Genomic DNA, 21,836 nt, shown 5'->3' with positions numbered 1-21,836 from the left:
CTCATTATTAGTAAAACTATAATGATTTTTGTAAGATAAATTTTTAAATGCATGCATAATTATTTCTTTAGGGTAAAGTGGAACTAATGTATCAAAGGGCATAGGAATCTGGAACTTTTTGATGCATATTTCCAAATATTGCAGAGGAAGCATTGCAACAGTTTATATTCCCATTAGTACTCTGTAAGCGCTTGTGTTCTTGTATCCTTGCCATGTGACTGAAATATGAACTAAAGAAATCTGGTATGCATTAATTTGAAAGAAACCATGATTCAGGTTTCTTTGCATAAGAGTAATGTTTAGCAGATTGCTCTGTGTGCAGTAATTATGGGTTTCTTCACAATGTTATGAAAACCCTTTTATTAAATTTTACATTTACCATTTTCTTCAAGGTCCTTAAATAGTTCTTAGGGTCTCAACTGTTACGTTTTAAGCTGTTAAAAGTACGGTTTTGGAGAACTTTGTGTGTGTGTATTTAGGATGATAGAATATGAGAACCAGACAGAACTTTAGTTAGTTGGGTTAGTCTACCTCCATCTTACAGATTAGTAAATGGCTCAAGAAAGAAACTTACCCACAATCATTCTATCTCTTGCAAGTGACAGACAACTCAGACTAGCGGTGCGAAATGGGGAATTTGTTGCTCACGAAACTAAAAATAGATTCTGTTACCTACTGTGACTGACCTTGGGTAATTCCTTGATCTTTCTAAACCTTGATTTTCTTATCTGTAAACAGGGTGTTGAACTCCACCAAAGGTCCCTTCTACCTCTTAAAGTTAAATGTTTCTATGAATATATTAGCAAAGAATTTCACTGTACTATCAACCAAATTTAGACATAGTGAAGGGAAGGCTAGCACTCAGGAAATTTTTAAAGAAATACAGTTTGTATTACACACTTGGATCTAAGTTAAAGTTGTTGTGGTTGTTTTTAACTTGCAGAGATCCTTAGGCAACTTGAACATAGTCAGTATTCACATAGTGTAAAAATATCTCCAAAGTGCTTGAAAAGTCTCTTTTCTCTGTCGATCACACATCATCTTCAAACATCTTTTCCACCTATTTATTAGTTTGCTTAACAAACCTATTAACAAATAGTGGGGAAAGAAATGCAGTCCTTTTGCTCCCTGTTCACAACTATTAAAACAAATTTCAAGTTGGTGAACCTAGGCAAAACTGTCCATGACAGCAGCAGGTTGCTGACTCAGACCCGTGCACAGAGGAGCTAATCTTGAGCACTGGGCACCTACTCTACACACAGGAGGACATACCGATGGTAGGGAAACTTGCTGCACTAGGAATACCCTAAAGCTCTGTGGCTGGTTGTTTGAGAGGAGGTAGATTTTCTCATGTCAGGCCCCCTTAGCTCTTTAAGATTGTTTCCTTGACTGGTAGGAAACCTTTTCTCTCTGTTTGTGTGTGGTTGTTTTGTTTTTGGTTTTGGTTTTTTCTCAGTCTTTACTCATTTATGCTATTTGGAGTTCACTGTGTAACCCTTGAAATTTACTGCAAGAAGCATAAGTGTCCTTCATTGTGAAGCAATTATACTCCGGTAAAGATGTTATATATATTTAAGTGCCCCTCAGAGACTATTCTAGTGTTCTAAAAAGGTCTTTAAGAAACAGGCTTTGTCTTAAAGCCATTGACTACCGATAAAATTTTTAAATATTTTCACCACACTATGTAGAATACAGATTTATTTCAGGGTTTTAACTACTATCAGATTGCCAGTTCAGGTTTGTGTTTCCAGAAACTTTTACACAAATAAATGCAACAGAGCCTATGTACCCTTTTATTAACACTCAGCTACCACATGTTTATTAGCGATACTGGCAGTCCCTGGATCTGGTTCTGCAGGAGAGGGAAGGCTCCAGGGGAAAAAACAGCCAAAGATTTTGATGGAAAGTATACTAGTCAGGACAGGCAAGATCATCCTGCAGTAACAACCTCCAAATCTCAGTACCTTAAAACAACAAAGGTTTATTTCTCCTTCACACTGTAAGTTCATTGATGGGCAGCTGGGGTTCCAATATGGCTCGTCTTGACTCTGCATCCTGGCTGATGGAGCAATCATTATCTTTAATATTGGTGGTCACGGTAACAGAGAAAGAGTTCTGCAAGGTCTGACACTAGCCGTAAGTACTCACTCTTGCCTGAAAGTGACACACACCATTTCCATTCCTAACTCACTGTCCAGATGAAGCACATTGCCCGGCTCCATTCAGAAATGGCCAGGAACTGTAGTCTGACCCCACGGGCCAGGAAGCAAGGGAAGCAGCAGCCCTAATGACGACCACAGTTTGCTCTTCTGATTACCAGATATTTGGCTCGCTGCCCCTCCTGCAGGTGAAACACTCATCCCCTCCCCAAAGGAGAGAACCCCGCAGTCCCACCCAGTCACAGCACCTGGATGATGCACAGTTGGCACTAAATTAGGGGGTCATTTTGACATCAGCTCTGGATGTGGGTCCTCTTGATCTAGAGACTTCTGAACTAAAAAAGGCATCTGGGTTTAAAAGGGAGGAGTAAAGGGTGAATGCAGACATTCTGTATCTAGAACGAGCATCACTTCTGGCAAACACAGAACAGGCCCTTAGTGGTTCAGCTGAATTTATCAAAGCATCTGCATACCCTGGATGAAAGAAAACGTGAGTCATGGATTATAGCTACATTGGGATTTCTTCTTTCCCCTTCTCTTCTGTCTCCATCCACAGCTCGTATACGGGAAGTATAGTTTAGGTAGACCTTGATATCAGGAAGATAAATAAAACTGAACACTTAAAATATGACAGTGTCCTATAAAAGCATTAAAATGTGAATAGAAGAGCATTTAATTTTTCATGAAGGTAAGAAATGAATATAGGTAAGTGAAAGCAATTTCTATTGCCATTCAAACTATAGTTTTCCAATCCTTGCTCCCTTTTACCTTAACCCAAACTGCCGATATGACATTTAACTGAATTTCCAAAACTCTACACTTTCCCCCCCCGTTTTGCTGAGTTGCTAACAAAAGCTTTGAAGTGGCTCAAAACTGCGCAGGAGGTGAAGCAGGAAGAAGAAACTGGAATTGTAAATAACTTACAAAATGCTTACCTGTCCCCTGATGCATTTTAAAAAGTGAGACCTCTTTTCAGTTTCCTGTACTTAACAATATCCAACCAAATAAAGGCCATGTAGGGGCTTTTCTGGGTTACACACAACTTATTCTGTCCATTCTGTGCTAAGGTGTCTCCTATTTTCCATTATCACTGAATTCTTATTTTTTTTACTTCTTTATATACTGCAAGTTCTAAGTATAGAATTTTCTCATCCTCTCCCCTGACTTCTAACCTCTACCTATAAAACCTGCTTATCCTGCCACCCTCTGACAATATTAACAACCTGAAGGGGTGGCCCTCTGTACCTTCCTGTGGACTCATAAAATCATAAACACTTAAGGGTCTTCTTTCCACCTGCCTGCCTGCTGTCCTTCATCCCTCCCTTCCTCCTTTCTTTCCTCCCTCCCTCCCCTACTTTTTTTTGAAACAGATGGGGTTAATAAATTATTTACACTTCTAGGTATCTCTTGCTTATCTCATTAACAGAAGATTGGGGGTGTATCCCTCTAGGCAGTTAGTATAGATCTCATTCATTCTTTTTAATGTCTGCCTAATATTCCATGGTTTGGAAGTCATGCTTTATTGAAGTTTCTCTGTTAAAGGGTATGCACATTGTTTCCAATTTGTTTTGATCTTGCTTTTTTGTTTTTCTTAAATTTGGCCACTGTAAGGGGTGCAGTGAACTTCCTTACACCCGTCCTCGAATACTGGTCCTTTTTCTAATATGGTCCAAGAGAGGGATTAACTGCATTAAAAATGTATGTGTACTTTTAATTTTAATAGATGTTGCTAGATGTGTAATAGATGTCGTTGTCTTTCAAAAATAGTTATCCTAGCAATGTTCCAGAATGCCCTTCCCCCATCCTATCCAGTAGTACGTCTTTCCTACTTTGATGAGAATGGATTACACCTGCAGCCCCAATTGCATAGCCTGGGCACCTGTTGATGTACTATAGCGTATTTCAGTGGGGTTTAAAACTACGGCTCTGGATGGCCTGCGTGATTAGGGGTAGTTGCGATTTTTTGTGTGTGTTTCTTTAAAAATCCAAGGAAAGTTTATGGGAGGGAGGGAACTGGAGGCCATTCTTACGCAGTCCACTCCTTTCACAGATAAGGAAATTGAGATCAGGGAGGTAGAGGGAGTTAATGTGAGCTAGTTACTGGCTGCTGCTTCTGGGAAGCAATTGGTCTGAATTCTAAATCAAGGATTTACCTACTACCTACACTGTGGGCCATGCTGACAGTAATTTTTAGAGAATGGACCAAGAAATGTCATCTGTGAGATAGGGATAAACTGTTTCCAGTTTTCTATTCTCTCCTGCTAGGCTGGATAAGCAAGCTTCCCACCCTACACTGGGCTGTGTGGGATTTGCTTTGCAAACTTCTGCAAAGATAATAGGACATTTGTTAAATTGGTCTTGTCAGTGGCATTTGCTGCTCTTAATCTTTTTGGGAGTTTGAGGTTTTATTTTTCTATACCATTAGAGTTACTGTTTACTAAGTGTGGAACAGCTGGCTTGGATCACAGCTAAAATGACAACAGGGAAGCACAGGAGAGAAGATTCTGTTCAGCAATGGCTTCCTCCTATGTACTCCTTCCTCCTCCCTCCCCAGTGTACCCATGAAGAGAGCTTAATAGTGGGGCTGCCTAGAAAAAAGAAGCCCTCTAGGTCCCAGGTATGTTCCTGGCAGTGTAATCTCTAGGTGTAATGTGCACAGTTTGACCAGGGCTCAAATGGATGTTCTCTAGGGCTGAATAAAATAAGCTTTTTGAAAGAAGCCACTTTTACTTCTTGAGTCTTTAGACTCAGTTTTAATAGAAGTTTCAGCTTTAGCCCATGGAGTCTGCTGAGGAAGGTGAAAAGGGAGACTCCAAATTTTGGATTCCCACTTGGGTTTGCCCCGTGTTCATTACAGAACATATGACAGCCCAGCGTTAACTTTCCAGGTTGCCTCTAAATAAAGTCAGCCTGTTCAGGGAGCTCAGCCCGTTCTGTAATAACAATAAAAATAATTACGATGGAAATTCATTTTGTCATAGATAAGCCTCTCCAGCAGATTAAAATATATATTTATATAAAAAAATACAACACAGGGCTTCCCTGGTGGTGCAGTGGTTGAGAGTCCGCCTGCCGATGCAGGGGACATGGGTTCGTGCCCCGGTCCGGGAAGATCCCACATGCCGCGGAGCGGCTAGGCCCATGAGCCATGGCCGCTGAGCCTGCGCGTCCGGAGCTTGTGCTCCGCAATGGGAGAGGCCACAACAAGTGAGAGGCCCGCGTACTGCAAAATATATATATATATATATATATATATATATATATATATATATATATATATAACACAAAACATGCCTTTGTGTTGCAGACCTGGTCCGGAGCTATGCTATTTGTGGGCTTGACTCTCAGTGGTCATGGTTCTTGTGGCTTAGCTGTTTGCAAGCCTGCAAGTTGGAACCTCTGGGGAACGTAAAAAAAAAAAAAAAAAAATGCTCGTGCCTAGATCCTCCCTCAGAATTAAATCAGAATCTGTGGCAGAGGACACATGGGTGAGGTGAGGACTTCTGGGCGGGCCATTTGAGGTGGAGAGAGTTTCTCTCCTTAATAAAGAAAGAAATGAGTTGCAGCTCAAGCTGTTCTTTTGAGAATCCTGTCGCCATAGGAGTCATCATGTGTGCCCCTCAGCTCTCACAGCCCACTCTCTCTCCTTTCTCTTTCCTATTTATTCTGTAGTTTAAAGCAGTGGAGTCATGTCATATAAAGTCAGCTCATGAAGGCAAAAATTGAATGCTGTAAAAATGATCATCGAAGAATGAGCTAGGAAGACACCGTGAGGCGTAGAGGTCAACGCACCATCTCTTGGTACACTTAGCATAGCCAGCGTTTCCTCTGGCATCAGAACAGATCACTGTTTTCTTTGGCTGAGATTCTGATAAAATAGCATTTGGGAGCCAGAGTGTATGCAAAATATGTATCTTTAAGTATGGGAGTTAACTCTATTTGGTGAGATTCTGGAGCCCTGAGAACCACGTGGGAATTGAGACTGGCTTAGGGAATCTTATTCTCATCTCATACTCAATTCCGAGGCCGATTCTGAATGAAATGTAGGCAGAATCATGGACACCATTTAAAGTGTGAATTTCTCCTCGCCTGTCTCTTCTTTTAGGCACCTATAGTTGAATTCAGGTAAACTGCATGGTAAATGCAGCCATAGATGCAACACCACTGCATTTCATTATTGACTATTCAAAGGCGGCCCATTTCTTTGTCCAGAATTCAAGGGCACTCTGTCTTTCTGTCCGCTAGCGTTCCCGTGGTTCGGCATGGATATCGGTGGGACGCTGGTTAAATTGGTCTACTTTGAACCGAAGGATATTACAGCTGAAGAGGAACAAGAGGAAGTGGAGAACCTGAAGAGCATCAGGAAGTATTTGACTTCGAACACGGCTTACGGGAAAACCGGGATCCGAGACGTTCACCTGGAACTGAAAAACTTGACCATGTGTGGGCGGAAGGGGAACCTGCATTTCATCCGCTTTCCCAGCTGCGCGATGCACAGGTTCATCCAGATGGGCAGCGAGAAGAACTTCTCCAGCCTCCACACCACTCTCTGTGCCACGGGAGGCGGGGCTTTTAAGTTCGAAGAGGACTTCAGAACGGTAGGTCCGCTTTACCCCCCTGCAAACAACAAAACCACCTCTTAGAGAAAGAAAGAAAACCTCTCCCATGGCCATGATCATGGCATCTCTTATGGAAGAACCTGACCACTAGGCTTGGGACTTTGGACAAGCTTACTTCACCCCTCTGTGCCTCAGTTTCCTCATCTATAGGAGAGTAAAAATAGTTTCTGCCTCATAGGGTTGTTACATGAAGGATTGAATGAGATAATATGTACCCAGCACTTAGTGCTCAATACATATTGGCCGTCCTCATCATTTTTGTTACAATTACTTCTGCACAATATGCCAAAGACGAGGTGATGTAAATCCCCTTCTGAAGTATTTTAGTTTTCCACAGACTCTTATGTTTCATGAAAACCATAATCACTGTGCCAGTTTCATAGATATATAGACCGAGGCCTGGAGGAAAGGCTTTCTACGCATCTTACTAAAAATGATTACTTCTTTCTACCCATTTGCTCTGTATCATTTGTGTTTTATGAATGTCCTTCAGAAGTTTTGCTCACAAACAAAAATGAAATCTTTGACATTATTTGGAGGTGAATTGCATTATTGGTGAATATGATTTAGGGAGTATGGCTCTACATAATAAGAATAATACTATATCCTGACTGGCAGTGTTGCTTCTTTAGATTTGGCAAAGTTGGCTAAGTGGAAGATACGGATGAGTGACATGGAGTCCTAACTTTCTCTTTGTTAAGCAATCCCTAACACCTATGTGTTCCAATTTCCCCATTTCTACAGTCAAGATAATCTCGATACTGTCTAGCTTCATCTCACAGGGAATAAAATGAGAAGAAAGAGAAACAATAGGTAGAGAAGATAAAGAAAATTCAATTAACAGTAGTGATTGAACATAGGAGAAGGAAGGGTTGGAAGATGTGGGGATTAGTCTCACCAGAAAGTTTATCATTAATGAATAAATTCATAAATCAATGCATTATTCATGGTACTTAATAAAGCTATAATTGCAAATTTTATTTGCATCCTCAAAAGTAACATCATTTATCTCGTTGATAAGTAGTTTCTACAAGAGCTGGCGATAGAGCCCTAGAGCATTATATTAAGTCAGATTGATTATATTCAGGTTTTGGCTTTTCCTCCTGTGTCCCCTTTCCCTTGCCAGCAGAATCTGACACTGCCACTTACTTAAATGATCCATGGGATCTTTTTCCCACTAAAGGGACCCAATGATTGAAGAGTTTTGAAACTGAGAAAGTTGAGATCCAGGGGCATGAGAATTAAGTTCAAATTCATAAATGAAAAAGCACTGATCCTGAATTCTAGTGCTGTTTCTGCATTTAACTAGCTGGGTGACAGGGCAAGACATGTCCCTCCTGTGGGCCTCAGTTTCATCATTTTCAGAAAGTGGCAGTAAGATGTTTAGGCGGATAAGGAAACTAAAGCTAAAGAGAGATGAAGAGGCGCTAAATACCGTCCCCTAGGTGAGAGCTGGGTGTCGGCTCAATTCTGATTCAGGAAGTGCTGACCCACCCCTAGTGCTGTGAGCTCCCCAGGTCTCTCAAGGATGTCCTCTGTGTCCATCTCGACTAGGGAACCTGAAGTGTACCAAGGTGACCTGGGACATTTAAGCAAGCTCCATCAAAGTCTCCATCCCTCCTCTTGGGTAATGCCCTGGATTCCAGAAAGTTACTCAATCTGTGTTGGCCACGAGCAAGTGTGTTTCTCAAGTTTCTGAACCGAGAAATGTCATATCTTATTACAGCCAAGATAAAGGAGGCTCTGCTCCTTCAGGAGGTTTCTGGAGCCTAATGAACAGACTGGTGCAGGGAGCAAGTTTGGAGTATTTGCCTAACAGCCTGGCCATCTATAAAAGAAAGTATTATATGGCCTGCCTTCTATTTCCATGCTCAGTCTTGGCCAAAGTGAAGACAATTGAAGACAGATCTCTTCCTGTAGCCCGTCTGTCAGTAAGTGATATGCCCTGATCCTTCCAAAGTTTGTGAGGATGAATAGGTTTTATCATTCTCTCTCCCAAGCATTCATTCTCATTCAACAAGTATTTATCATACTCTGTCAATGCAACAAGTACTGTTATGAACAAAACAAAGCCCCTGCCTTCCTGGAGCTTATATTCTAGTGCAGGGAGATGGTCAATAATCAAATAAGTGATTATGGAGTATATCAAATGGCAATAAGTGGAGAAAATAAATAGGTAAGGGGGATAGGAAGTGCTGGGCAGGTCTTTGCGTGATGAGGTAACATTGGAGTAGGAACCCGAAGAAGAAATAGAGCAAACCAGGCTGGTATGGGGAAGAGTTAGGGTTAGTAAGTGCTAAGGCCCTTAGGTATAATGTATCCAAGCTCTTCCCTTTTCCAGAATGGGAAATTGAAGGTGCACCCTAAGTTGTAAAGGATCAATATATGCTACTATACTATGTAGTAAACAATCTGACAAATAATAAAGCAGTGTATATACGTACCTGTAAAGTCCTGTCGTTGTTATATAAAATCACTCTTTTGAGCATAATACAAGTTTGCAGACATGTATTTTAAAAACCCGAGTAACTAGGGCTATCTAAATGATGTTCAGCCGACGCTGAATAGTTAGCAATTGTTATGTCTGATGACTGTGTCCTTTTCGTATATAGTAAATGTACTTAAATCCTTAGATAATGTTAACTAGTCTTCATCAATTTTAGAAGGTACAAGAAAGAGTTACAAAGCCACGAGACAAGCATTAAACTAGACCCCTGTGTAGAATACTTTCAGTTGAACAAAGCTGCATTTCTTTCTTCCTTTTCCTTTCTTTTTTTCCTTCCTCCTTCTTCCTTTCCCCTTTTCCTTCCTTCCTTCCTCCCTCCCTCCCTCCCTCTCTCCTTCCTTCCTTCAACATTTTAGGATCACTGTCACAAACAAATTTCTACCTGGCAAAAGTCTGCCTTCAAAATTAATGATTCAACAAAGTGGAACACAAAAGACAAACTTAAACAACATATGCTCCAAGAGATTGGTAGGCCAATGAAGAATCCTACAATCTGAGAAAGTGGTTCTCAGAGGGGAGGCTCCCATGTGGTTGTGTACCAGGGCACTTAATCCTGTAGATTTTATTGAACTTTGTGTTTCTCCCCACTGTCTATGTTCTGCGAGTGTTGTTTTAAATAACCTACCAGAATATTTTATGTACCAACTCTAATATTTTCATCCACAAGCACACTTTCCAACTTCAACAGGAGTCCTATTTAGAATGCAAAGTATTCTAATGATAGAAAATTTTTAGAAAAAAGTCATCCCTTTTGTCCACTTAGCTCTTCATTACAAGAGACACTTTTCCTTGTAAGTTTTGTTCAGTCCAAGACTAACATTTATTAGAAGTTAGGAGTGACTCTTTTCATTTTTCAGAAGAAAACAAATACCTACCATCTAAACAAGCAGGATATAACAACAATCTTACTGGGTTTACATGAGATTTAGGGAACAGTAAAAGATTCTCTTATTGCTTCACTACATTTTTTTCAAGGTGTGAGGACTTAAGAATTGGCCTTCATTAAGCCAGAAATCTCCAAGGACACAACCGAAAAAAGTTAATAATGGTGGAAAAATCATCAGGAGGGGATAATAAGGTAATTGTGGATGTGTGAAATTCTAAATCTAAGTAGACCATTCATTATTAGCTGGGTTCCTATTATTAATCCAGGAACTGATTTGTGATATTGCAGGAGCATAAGCTTTGTAGATACCGTCATCCTACACTTCATTCTGGCTCGACCCTTTTGGCCTTTCATGTACCCCTTTTATCATTGGGTGCCAGGAGGAAGAAGCCATCTTTGAGGTTTTGTTATTTTTCTCACTCACAGAACACATTTGAAATTCATCTCTCTCTCAGGTCTCAGTTAGCTGTCCTGTGTGAGGAGAAAAGAGCCCCGAGTGTAATTTATAATCCAGAATCAACCATTTTATATGCAAATTGTTCTTGGTTTAGTAAGATAACCTCTTCTGCCACTTCCATTATGATTTATGGAGCCAGGGTCAGCAAAAGCACCTTGGGAAGTGTGGGGTATCGCACAGATGTGTATTTTATTCATTTCGTGCAAAATGATGTGGTGACTCATTTCTCAAGCACAGGAGAGTGATGGAACTGGTTTGGGGTAGGTCCATAGAGAGAGTAGGTATGGAACCTCCTGGGATGGTTTTTACCGGATTTATTTACTCAGCTATTTATTTAGTTACTTTTGAAGTTTATCTTATTGAGGTCTAGTTGATTTACAATGTTGCATTAATTTCTGCTATACAGCAGAGTGATTCAGTTATACATATATACATACCTCCTTTTTCATATTCTTTTCCACTATGGTTTATCACAGGGTATTGAATATAGTTCCCTGTGCTATACCGTAGGACCTTGTTGTTTAGCCATCTTATATGTAACAGTATTTATTTTTGACAGACTGAAGCACATAAGGAGAACCTCTTAGAGTTGTATCCTGAACATGTGTTTAGAATCCATATTTTTTCTAATTTCATCATACAGGGAATCACTGAATTCCTTTGAGAAATTAAGAGTTTTCGGTTTGGAAATGTTTCCAAATGTATTTCAACTTGAGATAAGAAGACCTGAATTATTTTACTTCTTATATAAAATGCATGTATAACTCATGTTTCCAAAGCATGTTCACACAGCCATCTCACTGGATTCTTGAAAACAGCCCTGCAGGTTAGCCAAGGCAGCTGCTATTGGGGAGAGTATGTGATTTTATTGAAGGCCTGTTGTCACTGTACTGGAGTGGGGTCATGCATTAATCCCAGCTCTTCAGCTCCAAAGTCTGTGTGGTCCTAGGACTAACAGCGTCAACATCACCTGCGATATCGTTAGACATGCAATCAGAAACTCTGGGAGTGGGACCCAGCGATCTGTGATTTAACAAGCCCCCCAGGTGATTCTGATGGCACCTAAAATTTGGGAACCCCACTGCACCCATGCTTGCTTGGGTGACTTTGGGACTAGGCAAAGCAAAGTTAGTTTATCACAGTAGTAGTTTGAAAAAAAAATTATTTTTTTTACTTTATTTCTTCCCCTACTTCCGTTATTTACAGAGTTTGAGTCTTAGGGCAAGTTTGGTTTGTTGGTGTTAAGTTTGGGGAATAGTTTAAGCTTAATGATTTAGGAATTGGCAGAACTCATACTTTCCAAAAGTGCTGAGGAGAGTCGCAAGCAGTGGGGTGCTGAAATCAGCTCCTACTGGTTCGCGAGAGCCCATTGTGTGCATGAGAGCGCATTGTGTCTTCCCAACGCTGTGTTTAGTGACATCGTGTTGGTAGCTTGAAGCTGGCTATGGTGGGAGTGATTATACCGTGGAAACTGGTAAATGCTATAAACCAGGGCATTTGCTCCCAGGGAGCTGGTTGTTAAACATTTACCAGCACGCCTTGGTGACAAGGTTATGTTCACATTAGCTGAAGCTTCATCTGTATGTTTGCTGGATCTGATGGGGTTTTTTTTTTTTTTAATTTAAAACTAGCTGCCAGCATTTAAAAATTGGAAGTTTTCACATAAAAATCTGGGTTTCCAGCTCTTGAGAAATAGAATCATTTGGCAACATTAAGCCCTTATTACCACATGGCAACAACGGGCTGCAGTGAATTTTAAATACGTGTGGATTGTCTGTGTGCCACAATCCCCATCATTCTGTTACTTTAACATTTAGTCAAGGGACTTCACTCCTTTATTGGCTCCTGCAGCATTTGCTTTTGTTACCCTGGTATAAAGAAAACTAAACCCAAAGAAAGAGTGTTTCTGCATAGCTGGGATCTGAACATACTGTCCAAGTAATGATTTAACTCATCGCTTACACTTGGGAGCCTGTCTCTATTCCTGGATGGAAAAGACCTTTGAGGGAGGTCTCCGTAGGTCTCCATGAAAGTGACTAATATTTCTGTTCCCCAGTTTGGGGATGCATGACCTCAGGCTTCAGAAATATCCATCCCTCAGTAAAATGTTATAGAAGAGATGTTCGTTTGCTGCTAGCACTTTATTTGAAAGTGATTTTAAGGGGAAAGGTGAGATCTTTCCCTTCAGAGCAAAGCTACGTGCTTTGTTTACTTGCCCTGACAGGTTTTTCTTTTTCCCGAACATAGTTTCAGGATGTCCCCTGAACAGATGGTGTCACTGTTCGTGTTTGTGATGTTGGTTCTGGGCACTGCTGTCAATATTGTTGATGGACCTCCGATTAATTTTTAAGCAGGTGAACCTATGGCCCCAAGACTGGGTGATGAAATCGCTACTTTTCGGTTTGTGGTGATCCAGGAGGGGACAGTTTTCCCTGTTCCATTTAAGAAGTGTTTATTAAGCCATTATTATGGACAGGCCTTTGAGCGTGGTGCTCAGGGGCACCCACTGAACCAAAAACATGCCAGAATGTGACCCACGCCGTGAGCGCATTGGAAGACGTTGATAGGGCCAGGGAATCCCGGAGGATGAGAAGATAGCGTTTACACGGCTGTGTCACTATAGCGTTTAGGTCTCCAGATAGCCTTATACCTATAGTATTACCCCCTGAACATGTGAATCATGACATGCATCTCACCCAAAAGTTCCACTTGGTGAAAAATGAAATGTTCAAAATCACTTATGAGATAGATGAACTTTATCACCAAGTGTCATTTAGAATGATTGTTTCTGTGTATCAAGAAAACGTCTAGTGCTCGTTTCGGCAGCACATACACTAAAAATTGGAACGATACAGAGAAGATTAGAATGGCCCCTGCGCAAGGATGACACGCAAATTTGTGAAGTGTTCCATATTTTTAAAGATGTTTAAAAAAAGAAAACGTCTACCACCTTGCTGGTAACCTATTCTAACTAATTCTGCTCTGCAGGTATAGCTTCAGTGGATTTTTGTTGAATGGGACATTCAGGTGAGTGACAAAAAGTCAAAAGTTTTCTTCTAGCTATTAACTTTTATAATGAAGATGATGCTTTTGGGGCAAAATATCTAAGTATAGTAGTTGTGTAGGTGGTTTCCAGATCCCAGAAGCAGGACTCATTATGAATGAAGACAAGAGAAGAACAGCGAGTTATTAGGAGGCATTTGCTAGTTGTATCACTTAGGCAAAATTATTTAAGCTCTATGAGCCTTAACCATAGAATTAGGATAACAATACCTCCTCATAGGGTTTTTGTGAGAATTAAATGATCTAGTACAGGTGCTTGGCATATAGTAAATAATAAATACCAGTTATTATTTTCTTAAAGAGATTTTTTTTAATTTAAATTAAAACTTGAAAATGATCTTCGATCATTGGTTCAGTTTCATGTTGGTGAATGTTAGATTCTTTTTTTCTTTTTTTGGACCAGCAGTAATATCACTCTTGAGGATTGTGAATAAACTTTTGAGGATGCAAAGTACCCATCCTCTGCTAAGGCTAGCCCTCAGCCAGCTCATTCCCCTTTACTTTTTTCCCCCGTACCTAGGAGAATAGGAGTTTTTGTTTCATAGGAGCATGAAAGGACACTCTGGGACCACCTCAGCTATTAATAAAAGAGTAAATATTTTCTGAGTCCTTTGCACTTGCCAAGCCCTGTGTTAACATTTTACGTGTATTATTATCACGTAACCTTCACAATACTGCACTGTGGGTATTATTCCCATTTTACAGAGGAGGAAACTGAGGCTTGAGAAGTTAAGTAACTTGCCCCACATCCCTCAATTAGGTAAGAGTTGGAGTTATAGCTTTCAATGCCAGGTCTGTCGAACTCCAAAGCCCAGGCTTGGGAAAAGGAGAGTTGGGCTGTGTGGGCTCAGAGGAGATTGTCCCCAGCTCCCAGGCTCACATGCCTCCCTCAGGACTCCGTATCCTGCCAAGAAGTGTAGGAGCCTTTCTGCTTTCAGAACATTTCTCACTTGCCTCACCCTGAGGTATGCTGGGTGAGTGCTCTAACAGTCCTGTGACTGCTCTAACAAATTACCACAAACCTAGCAGCTTAAAACAACGGAAATTTACTCAGTCATAGTTCTAGAGGCCAGAGGGCCGAAATCAAGGTGTTGGCAGGACCACACTTCCTTCAGAGACTCCTGGGCAGAATCCATTCTTTGCCTCTCCCAGCATCTGGTGGCCATCGGCCTTCCTTGGCCTGTGGTGCAGTTCTCCAGGCTCTGCCTCGCGTCTTTACACGGCCTTCTCCTCTGTGTCTGTCAGATCTTTCCTGTGTCTCGTAAGGAAACTGTCAGTGGACTTAGGGCCCACCCTGATAACCCAGGATGCCCTCTGCATCTCAAGATTCTTCACTGAATCACACCTGCAAAGACCCTTTTTCCAAATAAGGCAGCATTCACAGGTTCTGAAAATTAGGACATGGACATAACTTTCAGGGGCAACCCTTCTGCCTACCCCACGTGCTACTGGCTTCCTTGCCAGCTATCAGGTAGGGTCCTGTCTCTCAGCAGGCACCGTGGGTAGACACGACATCCGGTAAAGGCTGCCTTTCCAGTGGAATGACTGGTTCTCAACAAGATTTCACAGCGTGGTGCTTGAAGGACGTTTCCATGCTTTTCCTGTTCATGACACATGTTAAGTTCAGCTGAAAGCTTCCGGGGGCTTCCCCTGAGGTGGTAGTGGTCTCTCTCACAAGGGTTCCTTCTCTTTCAGATTGCTGACCTTCAGCTCCACAAACTGGACGAACTGGACTGTCTGATTCAGGGCCTGCTTTACGTTGACTCTGTTGGCTTCAACGGCAAGCCGGAATGTTACTATTTTGAAAATCCCACAAATCCCGAATTGTGTCAAAAAAGGCCGTACTGTCTGGACAACCCGTACCCTATGTTGCTGGTGAACATGGGCTCAGGTGTCAGCATCCTAGCAGTGTACTCCAAGGACAACTACAAAAGAGTTACAGGGACCAGGTAAACGTGGTTTCCACTAGAAGAACCTTTTTGTGCTTAAACCCAGGCCTCTTCCTTGAAGACCACTTTCTGAAAAGGTTATTTATATTTAATACATTTTTAAAAGAAAGATCTTACCCTCCTCAGCCAACCAAAAAGGATCTATTGGATATGTTACACAGGGTGATTTATAGAAAGGTTAATAAAACACAGCCTTGGTTGGAAACTGGTGAGGTTGTGGGAAAAAGTGTTGCACATACCAGAAATTTCCTCAAAGGCAGACATATTAAGTGCCAGGTGAATGGCAGGGACCACAAGCACAGTAGAATCCAGGTGGAAGGATGCTTGGGATGGTCAAAGAGGGCTTCTTTCTGGAAGTACCTTGGTGCCTAGCACAGGAAGAATTGCTTGAAATAGTCGTTCCAATCAGTGAGCCAGATTGGGTTTACAAAGAGTGTTTTTTACCCTCTGGTAAATGCTCCAGCTGCAAACTGGAATAGTCAGCACACCTCACAGGGAATTTGGGAGTGCAGTGGATGGGAAAACAGCCCTGCAACTAGAGCAGAGCAGAGTACCATGTTTCTTAATGTACACACTCCCCAAGGGCACGTGGGCTCAGCTTCCTGTTAATGGGGATTCAACACGGGAAAAAGACCCAGGGTCAGAAGTCTTTGAGAAATTGTAGTATAAACAAAATTAAACAGGTTTTCCTTACTTATAAGAAGATTTGGTATGAAGTGTTTCTTCAACTTATTGGACCACAGAGCCCAGTTTTGGAGGAACAACTTAAGGAACTAGTGTGTGGTGTGTGCTTTGAAACATGGTATTGAAACCCTTGTTTTTGATAGATGAAGATATCACGTAACTTCTCTGGGCCTCGGTTTCCTTGTTTGTGCCATGAAGTGAGTGAATTGTCTCTTAGTTTCTACAAGCTTTTCCAGTACTGAAATTCTGCGGTTCTACTCACCCGTTAGGAGGAGAGCACTGCTTTTCTCCCGTATTGACATGACTTGTGATGGGTTCTGCAGACATCAGTGGTTCACCACTGGGGAAGGGAAGATTGAGGCCCCCAGGGGACGTTTGGCAATGTCTGGAGACATTTTTTGGTTGTCACAACTGGAGGTGCAATGATAATGGCATCTAGTGACCAGAGGTTAGGGACGCTGCTAAATATCCTACAGTGCATTGGTCAGTCCCCCACAGCAAAAAAAGTATCAAGCCCCAAATGTTAACAGTTAGTGGTGTTAAGAAACCCTGAACCACACATTCTGACTGATCCCGCTTGTGTCCGGAATGTAGGCTTTGGTGTGTACGTTAATTGCCGCTAGTCAATACATTTTCTCACTGAGAATACAGCACTAACCTTACTTGCTCACATGAGAATCACAACGGGCCCCGTGGCCTCATTAGGACTGTCAGAACTGTCCGAGACAAATGAAGAATTCGGCTGAGCTGGTTTTACCTTGAGAGAGTGATCTCCTGAGAAAGGTATAATTTTTAAGAAACTACAAACTGCGTCCCCAAAGGAGCCGTTGAATTGGTAGAGCTAGTCTCAAGGTAACAACAAGATAAACATTTTCCAGAATTAGAGATATTTATAATTTTGTTCATTAACACTTAACAAATTCATGAATTATATCACAGGTACGCTCTCTCAAACTTGGGGGTTCCAAGGATCTGGGTTGTCTTTGAATAATGAGCCCAGTTGTGACGTTTGGCATCTGTCACATGTGCAATAATGCCTATCCATTGCAGTTATTGGTAAATGCCAGTTAATGATCACTGATTTGCAATCATCAACAAATCCTGTGTGGATGCCCAAGCTTCCTTACAAGCTCTCTGTAACCAGTAGTTTTGGAAAGGTGCTACAGGAGACTGAAGGTTACTAGAGAGCCCTTTCTTGGGCTGCCACAGGTGGGGGAGGGGAATGAAATATCAAGTTTCTGGGCCGCAGATCTTGTCCAACCGAGTTGTTCTGCCAAAGGTTTTTTTTGATCCAAGTTAGAAAACCACTGATCTAAACTAGAGGCATACCTCGGAGATACTGCAGATTCCATTCCAGACCTCCGCAATAAGCGAGTATCGCCATAAGGCGAATCACACAAATTTTTTGGTTTCTCAGTGCATATAAATGTTGTGTTTACACTGTACTGTAGCCTATTAAGTGTGCACTAGAATTATGTTTTTAAAATGTATATGCCTTTATTAAAAAATATGTTATTGCTAAAAAACGCTAACCATCATCTAAGCCTTCAGTGGGTAATAATCCTTATGCGATAGTAGCACCAAAGATCACAGATCACCATAACAAATATAATAATAACTTTAAAATTTGAAATATTGGGAGAATTGCCCAAAATGTGACACAGAGACACAAAGTGAGCAAATGTTTTTGGAAAAATGGCACCGATAGACTTGCGGATGCAGGATTGCTGCAAACCTTCAATTTGTAAAAAATGCAATATCTGCCAAGTGTAATAAAGGACAGCACAGGAAAATGAGGTGTGCCTGTATTGTGGTCAGCAGTGAACATCGGTGTGTGGAATACACTTTGGGAATCACTGATTTAAGCAAAGGCTTCAGTTTTAATTTTGTTACTCCTACTGTGATAGCTATAACTCTAGGTTTTTTGTTATTCTCATATACCCTGTTTTCCCATTAAGCATTTTTATTTTTAGGAAGCCACATCGTTACAGGATATCAGTTTTCTTTTAAGCATGTGATTTTAAATGGTTTGTTTCAGTGTTGTCTGTAACTTTACTGCATCCTAGATTAGTAGCAACATTTCTGTCGACCAACTCCAATTTTATTATAGAAGTCAACTGAAAAAACAGAACTTAACAGCTAACATTGTTAGAATGTGTAATCTATTAAAAGAGGAATGAAAAGAATTTTAAAACTTCAGTGAAACGAACAGTGCAGCTTATTTCATTCTTTTGGAATCAGTTTTAAGGGCATGGATAATTAAGTAATTGGATTCTTCTACTTCTTCTGAAAATTCCTCACTACAAGTTGGTTGGGTTTTTTTAAAAAAATGATGTTTTGGTCTCTGATTTGCTGAGGATCTTGCTGTGTGTCTGCTGAAACAAACATGTATCTGATTATGAGAGAATCACTAGACTAGAGAGTGGTTAGCAGGTTAAGGAGGTCAATAAAGTGCTCTTCTGCAACCGTGCATTCTTTCCTCCTATCTGCAGTGCTCCAGCTGTGCCAGTTCATGCTCGCTTTCTCCATTCAGCTCCAATTCTTTGTCTGGAGTCACCTGTCACTTTCCAGTCATACAAAGCCCGTGTCCTTTTTCACTCATACCAACACATCAGATGATGAGTTGCCTTCTTTCTAAGTCAGCCAGTGTCTTCAGGTGCCTATGTTTGGGGTTGGTTGTTGAACACCTTGATGAATCCAAATACCTGATATTCAAAGAAAGGTTATTAGTGTGGATGAAAGGTAGGAGCTAGAAATGTGAGCCAAGCCTTTTAAAAGAATGTAAAGAGAGAAAACAAGGCAAATTCAGATGACACGCAAACCAAGAAGTGTTCCCATTAAACCACGCTAACTTTCTAGGGTAGACTGAAACTAACGACGTCGCATGAGGCGCCCTGTTAAATGTAAATGAAGACAAACTTTCTTAGAGGGAATCCAAACTTTCTACTGTGACTGAGGTGTCAAGGCAATAATGCCCACAGAGCTCTTTTTGTCCTTGTGGTACTGCACCTACAGTTTGCATACTGTGACTTGTGCCCAGCTACCTAATTGTCCATGAGAACCCATCATTTCAATCAAGTATGTATTTTTGTAAGAATCACTATTTAAGAAATATCACAGTTAGTCCTTAGATGTGATTTAAAGAACCGTGTGTCTATAATCTGGTGCCTTCTTGGTAACAGTTATTGACAGTCAGTATAATTTACCCTAAATTTTCTTTTTTCAAATTTAAGTTTTAAAAATAACCTCGATCTCAACTTGGATTTTCTCTTAAAAGCCAGTAGCCAAACACATGTGGAATTCCCAGAGCTAGCAGCTCTTGAGGCTTCAGAACAAATTGATGTGCATTTGCTCTTCTGTCTAGTAGGTAAAGAGTAAGGCCCATTCATGGCCATATCAGTGCTCTTTCCTGCCAGGAGCTCACTGGTGACAGCTTTACTCTGAATCTGCTTTACTTCCCCTCAGGTAACTTTGATATTAATACACAATTGAGTTCACTTTCAACTATCATAATTGGTTTCTAATTTTTTCTCAAAAGACTATTTTAGAAGAATTTCTCCCCAAACAACTGAAAGCTTTTAAAACATGGTTTGAGCATTGAAACCATTTTAAGATCTTTGTTACTATTTTTTGACTATTGGGTGGTAAGTAAAGTACTAATAACATTTTCTAGAGTTTACTAGAAAAAAATCCAATATGAGATCCATCGGTGGTTTCCTTTTTGAAATTTTTGAGGAGCTTAAATGAAATTATTTCTGCTAGAGAAGCAAGGTCAGATGAAAGATACAGCTTGGGGGCCAGCTATTCCGGGCAGCGTCCCAGTTCAGTTTTGTCACCACAGAGTTTGTCTCTATAGATATGAACTGTGCTTCAGGTACACACAGTTTCTTTTTCTAAGTATTTGTTTAGCTACATATGTTTGTATTTTTTCTTTTTAATAGAGGTCATTTCTCTGGTTATTTGCTGCTTTCAGACCACGCAAATAAGGGAGATAGATCATGATTTGGCCCCATTTTATAGGCGGGAAGATTGCATGAAGCACTTAGGTCAGTGGCTAGTTCAAGGTCTCACAACGGAAATCAGTGAGAATCTTTCTCTGGTTTTGTTCTTAAACTTCAGGGCGAGTTTTCCTTGATGTTTCTTTTAGTCTCTGCCCTCTTTTTTTATCCAATCTACCCTAAAGCTCTTTTTCACCCAGCACTTTGATTCAAGTGCCCCTTTGTTTTTCTTCTGTTCTTATTAACCCATATTAGTGATATTGATGTAGTTGGGGACTTGGATGGGCATCTCTTAAAGTAAAACTTAAAAAATAAACCTTATTGTTCCTTCAGTCTTGGAGGTGGAACATTCCTAGGCCTATGTTGCTTGCTGACTGGTTGTGAGACCTTTGAAGAAGCTCTGGAAATGGCAGCTAAAGGCGACAGCACCAATGTTGATAAGCTGGTGAAGGACATTTACGGAGGAGACTATGAACGATTTGGCCTTCAAGGATCTGCGGTAGCATCAAGGTAGAGACTAAGTAGCTAGGAGCAGTAGCGATTAAACACAAGGCAACCTCTCCACCCTGGCTGTTCATTTAGTTGTTGTTTTTTTTAAATGTCAACCCACCAGCCTGGTGCAAGGATCTATGGTATTGGAGCTCAGACTTGATCTCCTGCCCTTGATGAAGCACTGAGATGTTTAGCTCCTGTTGCTTGTGCTTAAAATAAGGCAGCTTTGAAAGAAGGTTCTGGAAAACTGCAACCGTTTCCCCCATTCCATTCTTGTCCAGATATCTAGAGGCATTTAATTTTTTTTTTTTTTTTCCCCGTTAATAGCCATGCTACTTTGTCCCTATTAAGAAAAGGGCAGCCAACCATTCATACCGTAATCCTGTCTGCTTGTAAACCATGGTAGCCAAATCAGGTCATTTGAGCTCAAACAGAGTTATTCATAAAGCTTTCCACAGTACTTTGGTGGAACCATGGGGCCTGCCTAAGGATGATTTTGAACCCTCTCGCTACTATTTCCAACATAGCTTTGGCAACATGATGAGTAAGGAAAAGCGAGATTCCATCAGCAAGGAAGACCTCGCCCGAGCCACCCTGGTCACCATCACCAACAACATTGGCTCCATTGCTCGGATGTGTGCATTGAATGAGGTAAGGCCTTAACCTAGGGAAAGCCATGTGTCATTCATAAACATCGTTTGGCAGTGCAATAACTGTTGACCCTCACAAAACCACAGATCCTTAGGAAACCTGCCCTTCCTCGTAGTCACACCTGGTAGGACATGAGGGGCGTGTGTTGCGGGGAGGGACAGGAGTATGTTTTAGTTTTAAGTAGGCACTAGATGATGACAAACAAAACCATCTAACTGTGGAAACATGGTAAAAATGACAATCTATACCATAACCTCTCCAACCTCATGGACACACACCTAATGAAAGCTGGCGAAAATCTCTCTGCATCCTTGCAAATAATTGCAGGTAAAACATTCCACTTGCAATATTCGATATTCTCTCTGCTTTCAG

General features: G+C 41.1%; 1 protein-coding gene and 1 non-coding gene across 11 annotated transcripts in view; both read left to right on the top strand.

The window, feature by feature from the left end:
• Window positions 1-21,836, top strand: part of PANK1 (pantothenate kinase 1) — a 111,904-nt gene that overhangs the window by 77,437 nt on the left and 12,631 nt on the right. For 5 of the 10 annotated variants that reach the window (XM_032607883.1, XM_032607881.1, XM_032607882.1 and 2 more), the window contains 4 exons: window positions 6,405-6,757; window positions 15,386-15,639; window positions 20,655-20,831; window positions 21,341-21,464. In XM_032607883.1, the coding sequence (XP_032463774.1) occupies window positions 6,422-6,757; window positions 15,386-15,639; window positions 20,655-20,831; window positions 21,341-21,464 (891 nt within the window). In that variant the 5' untranslated portion in view covers window positions 6,405-6,421. Of the gene's footprint in view, window positions 1-992; window positions 2,650-6,404; window positions 6,758-13,503; window positions 13,655-15,385; window positions 15,640-20,654; window positions 20,832-21,340; window positions 21,465-21,836 lie in introns of those variants that run through there. The other 5 variants (XM_032607886.1, XM_032607885.1, XM_032607887.1 and 2 more) reach the window with 3 other exon arrangements.
• Window positions 13,438-13,545, top strand: LOC116742085. The gene has a single exon (XR_004346356.1). It is a non-coding gene; the product is annotated as a U6 spliceosomal RNA (small nuclear RNA).

This window comes from Phocoena sinus, chromosome 16 (genome assembly GCF_008692025.1).
Source record: "Phocoena sinus isolate mPhoSin1 chromosome 16, mPhoSin1.pri, whole genome shotgun sequence".
Lineage (NCBI taxonomy): Eukaryota > Metazoa > Chordata > Mammalia > Artiodactyla > Phocoenidae > Phocoena > Phocoena sinus.
Note: the sequence above shows the minus strand (reverse complement) of the source record. Positions and strands in the feature narration are given on the sequence as shown.